The sequence below is a fragment of the Athene noctua genome, chromosome 4 (assembly GCF_965140245.1).
Source record: "Athene noctua chromosome 4, bAthNoc1.hap1.1, whole genome shotgun sequence".
NCBI classification, from domain to species: domain Eukaryota; kingdom Metazoa; phylum Chordata; class Aves; order Strigiformes; family Strigidae; genus Athene; species Athene noctua.
Window position 1 is genome coordinate 533069 of NC_134040.1, and position 8482 is coordinate 541550.

The 8482-nt window shown below is 62.6% G+C and overlaps 2 protein-coding genes across 4 annotated transcripts in view; one reads left to right on the forward strand and one right to left on the reverse strand.

The window, feature by feature from the left end:
- NOP56 (NOP56 ribonucleoprotein) overlaps positions 1-86 on the forward strand; it is a 2998-nt gene extending 2912 nt beyond the window's left edge. Inside the window, exon 11 of the mRNA XM_074904129.1 lies at positions 20-86. Within this exon, the coding sequence (XP_074760230.1) occupies positions 20-86 (67 nt within the window). The remainder of the gene's footprint in view (positions 1-19) is intronic.
- An 11-nt stretch (positions 87-97) lies between these two features.
- IDH3B (isocitrate dehydrogenase (NAD(+)) 3 non-catalytic subunit beta) lies at positions 98-8299 on the reverse strand. Of its 3 annotated transcripts, none has more exons than XM_074904195.1 (12): positions 8231-8299; positions 7894-7974; positions 6186-6284; positions 5111-5231; positions 4624-4684; positions 4336-4468; positions 3206-3339; positions 2790-2892; positions 2122-2268; positions 1922-2016; positions 1770-1830; positions 98-315 (listed from the first exon to the last, which is right to left on the reverse strand). In XM_074904195.1, the coding sequence occupies exons 1-12, from the start codon at positions 8273-8275 to the stop codon at positions 238-240; spliced, it is 1158 nt and encodes a 385-aa protein (XP_074760296.1). In that variant the 5' UTR covers positions 8276-8299; the 3' UTR covers positions 98-237. The 3 variants fall into 3 exon arrangements, with proteins under 3 accessions (XP_074760296.1, XP_074760294.1, XP_074760295.1); XM_074904193.1 differs by lacking the exon at positions 98-315 and adding an exon at positions 348-1445; XM_074904194.1 differs by lacking the exon at positions 98-315 and adding an exon at positions 349-1445 and having other exon boundaries at positions 8240-8298.
- Between the last annotated feature and the right edge of the window lie 183 nt (positions 8300-8482).

Genomic DNA, 8482 nt, shown 5'->3' on the forward strand with positions numbered 1-8482 from the left:
CCCCGGGGCTGCGTTTGAGCCTTGCTGGCCCTCACACCGCGGCCATCACCCCCCCATCCCACCCCGGGGTGACGGAACCGCAATAAAGGGCTGAGGGGGTGGTCGAGCCTTTTCTGTCTTTGTTTCGCTGCTTCAGCGGGGTAAGGGGGGGCAGAGAGGGACAGCCGACCCCCCTCGTGCTGCGGGGGCCGCGTTCGTTAGCGGGAAGTGATAAATTACCATCGGGAGGCAGAGGCCCTACGCGTCCAGGGCGGCGATCACGGCTTGGGTGAAATCCAGGGAGGTGGCGTAGCCCCCCATGTCTGCCGTGCGCACCTGCAAGGAGAGGGGAGCGTCAGCCGGGAGGGAGGGGGCCCCCCAGCACGGTGGGAAACACCCACCCCCCCCCCAGCACGGCGGGGACCCCCGAGGGCCTGTGCAGAGTCCCCGAGGTGTCCCTGTGCCTCGGGGAGGGGGAGCTCCGAGCTGTGGTGCCCCCCAGGTGTGGGCACAGGCCTCACCCACCCGCAGGAACGAGGCAGGTTTTGAGGGGTGCAGGGGGGTGGGAATTGAGGATTGCATGGGCCCCCCTCCCCAGGCAGAGCCATTCCCCGGGCTCACCCAGCCCAGCTGGCTGAAGGGGACGGTGAGGGGCGCAGCCCGGCCCCCTCCTTGCTGCCCGTCCACCTTCTGGCCCCGCCAAAACCTGCCGCAGTGCCCCCCGCTCCCCTCCAGGGCTTGGACAGGGCAGGGGCAAGCGTTGGACCCTTTTTATTTGCGAAGATGAATACACAGCGCAGCGTTACACCCCGGCCCGTCGCTCGCTCTCACACAGCCAGGGCAGAGCTGGGCCTCGGGGGGGCCCAGGGAGCCCCCCAGGACTCGCAGTGCAGCCGTGGGGCCTTTCCTGGGACAAGCAGAGGTGCTGCCCTGCGTGGGGGGGCGGGGGGTAGGTCCCCCCCCAACCCTGCACCAGTTCCCAGGGGTGATGAAGCCTCGCAGCTTCCTCCCCAGGATGGTGCCAGAACCGGGACCCTCTGCCCCTTCCTGGACGTGGGCCCGGTTTGTTATTGCTAAAGCTGCCGGGGGCAGGAGGGGGCTCCTCCAGCCCCCCCCCCCCCAGCCCCTACAAGCTGCCTGCGGAGTGGGGGGCACAGCCCCTGCACCCCAACATCCCTGTGTGACCCCAGAGCCTTGCTCTGGCCCCTCGGTATCTCCAGCCAGTCCTACTGGGGGGGGGTTACTAGGGTCTGGGGGGCTGCCCTCCTCCTCCTCCTCTCCCGGGGCCCCTCGGCCGGGCGGGGAGGGGGAAGGCCGCGCCGCTGGGCCATAAGGGAAGCTGCTGCAGGGCGCCGGCCCGGGGGCGAGCGGGGTTCCTAGGAACCATAGTGGGGGTGCAGGTTGTCAATCACAGACTTGACGAAGTCAGAAGTGGTGGAGTAACCGCCCAAGTCCCGTGTCCGAACCTAAAAATCCAACACAGGGAAGGGGGTGGGGGAGAAACAAGGGAGAAAAGTGATTGTGAACCGAGTGCAAGAGCTGCGGGAAGGGAGAGGGAGAGCAGCTTCCCTCTAGGCCCCCGGCTAGAGACCCCGCGAGGAAGTGGCCACCCCGGGGCTTCCCTGGCCAGTGAGCAGCGCCCAGAGCGAGCCCCCGGAGGAGGGGGGGGCTGAGGACAGCCCCAGCCGGCCCCCCGGCTTTCCAAGCTGGAGGAGGCCGGGGCCGGGCACTGGCACTGGGGGAGGACACGAAGCAGCTCGTCCCCCACGACCGCTCGTGCGATTACTCACTTTTCCCACTTTGATCACCTTCTTCACCGCGTCCGCGATCAGATTGGAGTGGAATTCCAAGCTGGGGAGGGGAGAGGAGAGGAGAGGAGGGGCGCGTCAGCCCCTGCGGCCGAGGCAGCGCTGCCCACACCCCCCCGGGGAGAGGCACCTACTTGAGGTGCCGCAGCATGTTGGCGGCCGAGAGCAGCATGGCCGTGGGGTTGGCGATGTTCCTGCCCACGGCCTGGGCGAAGGGGTGGCGGGCGCCCTGCGGGACAAAAACCAGTGACAGACCCTCTTCCACCGCCCCCAGCCCCTGCAACCCCCCCCGCCCATCCCCAGGGTGCAGGTAACGGCCCCCGGGGCCCCTCACCATCTCGAACACGGCGTACTCGGCGCTGTAGCTCTCGCCGGGCACCACGCCGGCACCGCCCACCAAACCGGCCGCCAGGTTATCGATGATGTTTCCGTAGAGGTTGGGCATGACCAGAACGTCGAACTGGTAAGGGTTCTGCACCAGCTGCGCGAGGGGAGGGAGGATGTGAGAACCCACCGTGTCTGCAGGCGCCCCCAGGCCGGGCTCGGGGGAGCCGCAGACCCAGCGAGCGCCTGCAGAGTTCTGCAAGCCCCCACGAGACTTAGTTTGTGCCACAGGAAGCTTGGGTTGAATATCAGGGAAAATTTCTCCCCCCGAAAGGGTTGTCAAGCGCGGGAAGGGCTGGAATGCCGTCCCTGGAGGTATTTAAAGCCGTGGATGTGGCACTCGGGGACTGGGTTTAGTGGTGGATTTGGCAGCGCCACATCAAAATGGTTGGACGCAAGGACCTGAAAGGTCTTTTCCAAGCTAAATAATTCTGTGATTCTACAGTTCTAAATGCTGCTGCCACCTTCAACCCCTGCAGCTCCTGCTGGCTGAGCAGAGCAGGGAGAAGGTTCCTGCCGTGTGTGAGGGGCAAACCTCGGGCCACAGCAGCAGCTTTTCAGGTTTCAGCCCCTCCTGGCTCGGCAGAACGGCTGCGGGGCCAGGGAACAGCCTCTCACCTGCATGCAGCAGTTGTCGATGATCATGGTGTCAAATTTGATCTTGGGGTACAGTTCTGCCACTTCTTCACAGCACTGCAGGAAGAGCCCATCACCTAATTTCCTGCGAGACAAGGAACACGTTAATGGGGCTGGGAAAATCGTCACAGCAGCCAGGGACACAGCGGCGACTGGTGTCGTCCCCCCCCCAGCAGGCGGGGCCCAGGGGGAGCAACGAGGGCTCAGCCTCTCCCCTGCGTGGCTGCCAGCCCCCAGGATGGGCCTCAGATGGGGCACAAGAGTGGAGAGAGGAAAAAGCCCTCTTCCCAGGGAAAATCCGGCCTCGCTGGCACTGTTTTGGGGTCAAAACCCCAAGCGCGAGGTCCCAGATGCGGCGGCGGCCACGTAACGCTCCAAGGCCGCTCTGCAGCACTCACATGATGTTGGCTTTGTGCACGGCCGTGACCTTGGAGCGCCCTTTCTTGGTGGCGTAGTCGAAGGCGAACTTGGCGATGCGCTGGGACTTGGCGCGGGTGATGATCTTCAGGCACTCGATGACCCCCTTGGCGCTCTGTGCGGGGGAGGGAGCGTCAGCGGCCGCCGCAGCCCCCACCACGGTGGCAGGGACCAGGGGTCTTTGCCCAACACCATGTCACCCCCCCCCCGGGTCCCTTTTTTTCCAGCATTCTCCCCCCTGCTGCTCCCCACCATCCTTGTGGGGGCTACAAGTGTTCCTGTCACTAAACACTCTCCTGATTCCACAGAATCATCACCCAGGTTGGAAAAGCCCCCGAAGCTCCTCCAGCCCAAGCATGGAGCTCACCCTGACCGTTCCCAACTCCCCCAGATCCCTCACGGAATAGAACCCCAGAACCGTTCAGGTTGGAAAAGACCTTTAAGATCATCGAGTCCAACTGTTAACCCAACGCTGCCAAGTCCACCACTAAACCGTGTCCCCAAGCGCCATCTTAGTGTGCCCTGAGTAGGGAAACGGTGAGAGCAAAGCAGTCTCCAAAAAAATCTGTATATTGGAACCTTTGGAGTAAAAATTTACATTTTGACCAAAGAGGAAAAAAAGCATTCACAGAAATAATCTTCCTCCAGTTCCTCAACTACTTTTTAAACAAAGCAGCTTCAACAGCCACAAAATTTTTGCTTCTTAATAATTTTTTCCCCAGGCTTGCATTTCTGATCATATCATATATCAATATCTAATCATAGCGCTGGCTCAGCCCGACTCTTCAACCCCTCCAGGGATCCCGGGGACTCCCCCCTGCCCTGGGCAGCCCATTCCAACGCCCAACAGCCCCTTCTGCACAGAAATCCTTCCTCAGAGCCAGCCTGACCCTGCCCTGGGCAGCTTGAGGCCATTCCCTCGGGGCCTGGCGCTGGGGCCTTGGCTCCAGAGACTCATCCCCCCTCTCTGCCCCCTCCTGGCAGGTTTTTTCCCATCACGGGTCCTGCCCCGCAGCCCCCGGCCGTGCAGAACCACTCTGGTACAGAAAGCAGGAGCAAGCCTGACACCCTGGGGCAGGGTCCCCTCCTCCAGCAATACCCCCCCATGCACCTCGTGCTCCAGAGAGCTGTACTCCCCCTCCGTCTGCTCACGAATAATCACCAGGTCCAAGTTGTTGTGGCGGGTTTTATAGCCTGGCAAGCTCTTCACATGGACGACGTTGGCGAACAAGTCTAACTTGCGCCTGCGAGAGAAGCAGCAGCAGAGTCAGAGCTTTTACTTCCCGGTAACACATTCACTCCCCGTCTGGCCCAGACTCGCTCCCTTCGGGCCCGGGGGACCAAACACAAGACCCCTTCCCACAAGGGACGCAGCAGCCGAGCGGGGGAAGGAGCTCACCTGAGCCTCATGTCGTAAGAAGCCAGCTCGCCCTTGTACTCCATGGGGGTGTGGATCTTGCCTGCGGGGGGACACGGAGCAGGAGTAAGGACACGGAGCACAGAGCGCACTGACAGCTGCTACTGGCACCACCTGAACCCCGGTGTGGGGCAGAAAGGGCTGGGACAGGGGGTGAAGGGGCTGGGGAAGGGGCAGAAGGGGGGCACTTCAGAGAACCTCGGCCCAGCATGGAGACTGATCCCTCACTACACAGGATCCTGCCGAGGCCCTTTGGGCCGTACAAGGGGATCTTGTTCCAAAAGCAGAAGCTGGGTTTAACCTCCCCTTTGGGGAGTTCCAAGTACCTCTAATTAGCTACAAGACAGCGAGATTCCTTCTCCAGGGCCTAAGCACAGAGACTCCTGCCCTCTGAAGCACCCAAGGGCGCCTGAGCCAGGGCAGCCCCCCCGCAGGCAGAGCAGGCCAGAGCCCCCGCCCAGGTCCTCACCTATAAGGGCGACTTTACTTTCCTTCATAGAATCAACGACCTGGTCCAGTTTCTCTTCCGACGCCATGTTCTGCACCTCGCTCAGGTGATGCTCGTCGAAGACCACAGGGACGCTGGCAGCCTGGGCGGGATGCAGAGACAGACCCGGCCGGGGGGTTACATGTTAGAGGCAGGGGGGGACGCAGGGGCTCAGACGCGATGCTCGGGACCAGCGAGACTGCCTGACGGAGGAACCGGGCTGGTGAATTGCTGAACCTGGACCTCAGGGTCAGCAGCAAAGGGCAGGAGGGTCAGAAGGACACAAAAGGTTCTGGACAGCTGGACAACAACAGCCCTGCGGCCACGCTCCCACCGGGAGCAGCGAGGATGGTCCGTGTCCTCCCCATCCCCAGCAGCACAGCGGGAAGGGACGAGTGAGACAGACCCAGACCGCTGGCCCCGGGACACGGTCCCACAGTGACAGCGGACTGAGGGCACCCTCGGCCAGTTTGCTGACAGCACTGGGTCCAGAGGAGGCCACGGAGAGGCTCCGGGGGCTGGAGCCCCCCCTGTGAGGACAGGCTGGGAGAGTTGGGGGGTTCAGCTGGAGAAGAGAAGGCTCCGGGGAGACCTTAGAGCGGCCCCCCAGGGCTGAAAGGGGCTGCGGGAACGGGGGGAGGGACTCGTCATCAGGGGGAGGGATAGGACGAGGGGGAACGGGGTTAAACTGACAGAGGGGAGATTTAGATCAGATCTGAGGCAGAAATTGTTCCCTGTGAGGGGGGTGAGGCCCTGGCACAGGCTGCCCAGAGAAGCTGTGGCTGCCCCCTCCCTGGAAGGGTTCCAGGCCAGGTTGGACGGGGCTTTGGGCAACCTGGGCTAGTGGAAGGTGCCCCCATGGCCAGGGGATGGGACTGGATGGGCTTTAAGGTCCCTTCCCACCCAAATTGTCCTAGGATTCTATTTATGGAAAGGGAGGGGTCCCAGGGCTCTCACAGCCGGCTCAGGAGGAGACAGACGGTTGGTCCTGGGGGGTCTCTGGACCAGCAGCTGCTGCTCCCCCCAGCCCGTGCCCCTGCCCGCGAGGGGCCGTTACCTTGAACACCTCCTTGACCGCGTGCATGAGCTCGGGGCCCACCCCGTCCCCGGGCAGCATCGTCACCTGGAACGTGCCCTCGGACTTGGCGTTTTCTGACTGCACAGGAAGCAAAGCGGAGTCAGACCTTCCGCTGCACCCCGGAGCCCAGCCCCGACGGGACCCCCCACCCCAAGCAGCCAACCGGAGGAACGTGAAGAGTCTCTGCACCCGCAGCACTGTTCTTAGGTACGAAAATTTACTGCAGTGCTAACAGCGAGCTTTAACTTAAAGAGCTGCTGCTCCTGTGTTGTTATGAAGACGCCATGCCACACAGACACCCGGTGTCTTGTGATCCACTGGCAACCTGAAACCTTTTCCTCCTACAGTGCTTCCAGGGACGATTTCTCCCTCTGTACAGCAAAAATCCTTCTTATGCGAATTGAGAGCACGATCTCATGTTATTAAATGTTCCTTAATTCCTATTCCATGTCCTCATATTCTCCCAAGCCTTCCTGTGCAAGTCTCATCTTCCTGTTTTCAATTCACGTTGTCTCACATGCTTTCTTTTTTGGGGGGGTCCCAAACACTAAAATCAGTCTCAAGGTTGATTCTCAAGGCATCCCACAGGTGATCCACCTCCAAATCAATGCTGCCTGCCCCCCACTGTAGCTGCCTTCTGTTTTGACCCAGTCCTTTCGCTATTCTCCACCTTCTTTAGGCAGTGATTCCCTGTACAGAGCTGACCTCCAGGCACGAGATTTCACAGACCCAGCCTCAGGGACCAGGCCCAGCCCGAGACAAGAACCCCACCCAAGAGTGTAATCCGGCAAGAGGAGTAAACAGGCAGCAATGCCACGTGCCAAGGGAACGCGCGTGTGTCAGCGATGTCAGCGTAGGCAAACGGTGATCACGGAAAGGCAAAATGAAAGAAGTGGGCAAAGAAAGACGAGGTAATCTTTGGACTTTTAACATATCGGAATCCAGTCCCAGGGCACAAAACCTCGCCTACCTAAATTTCAAGAAGCAGCAAAGCACCTGCAAGGGGTCAGGCCAGTCCCAGGGCTGAGTCCTTCCCCTCGTGCCTTAAATAACAATGGAGGGCAGCTCCGCTGGGGACACTCCAGATGGGGACACGCCAGCCCGGCAGCCCGAGGGCGACCGACACGGAGTCAATTCATTACCCAGCACTTGGGTTGTTTCCTCCACCCTTAGTTCCGCAGAAAACAGCTCATCCCTCCACCACAACTCCTGTTTCCCGAGTGTGAACAATGCCTGCACGTGCTAAGCTACTGCTCGCTCCTACATCTCTAATAATTATCGTGTTATTTCCTATATTTTTTATGCTAACGGGTACCCGCAGTAAATTTAGGGCTAAGTGCCAAGGACGGGAGCAAAAGGATTTTCCCTGCCGCGCTTAGTGCCACACGCTGGCTTTAGCTGCACCAGCAGAAAAACGCTCGCCGCGGTGACCGTGCCCTCGGCACAGCTGGGCCGGAGAGGAGCCCCCGGGGAAGGAGGGAGCGGGGCCGCAGCACACGAGAACAGCTGCTCCCACCACGCGGAGCCTGTGCGGGAGCGTTTCCCCCGCCCGGGGACGCCGCTGCCCACCCCTCGCCCTGCCCCGTCCCGCTGCTCCCCACGGCAGCCCCGCGCCCCGGCGGGGCGTACTGCTGGCTCTGGGGGCACCGGGACCCCCCGCCCCGGGGCTCGGGGACCCCCCGCTCACCTTGGCCCGCGGGATCTGCGGGAGGGCGGCGGAGGCACGCAGGCCCCTCCACACGCCGAGGCTCTGGGCGCGCAGGAGACCCTGTGGCGGAGGCGGGGGGGAGGTGAGACACCGCAGGCTGGGTCTGCCGGCCCCCTCAAACCCGGACCGGCCCTCGGTCTGGGCTGACCCCCCCACACTCCTCTCAGCACAAACTGCTCCCCCCCGGCCCGGCCCGGCCGCCCTGCCCCAGCCTGACCGCCCCAGGCCGGGCCGACACCCCGAGCCAGGCGGACCCGCGGAGCCCGCACCCCCCGATCCGGACTGACCCCCCCCGCACCCCCCGATCCGGACTGACCCCCCTCACCCCCGCGGCGGCCCGCCCCGCGCTCAGCGCCGCCATCTTGCCGCCCCACAATGCACGGCGGCCGGGCGGAAGGGGCGGGGCCGCGCGGAAGGGGCGGGGCCGGGCGGAAGGGGCGGGGCGGAGGCCCCTGGGGGTTCCCCTCCCATTCCCAGCTCTTAATTCATCAGTTTCAAAAGCCCATTTTATTCCCCAGCTTCAGCTGATTCTCATCGTTCCCTTCCCCTGCTGCTTCTGACCCACTGC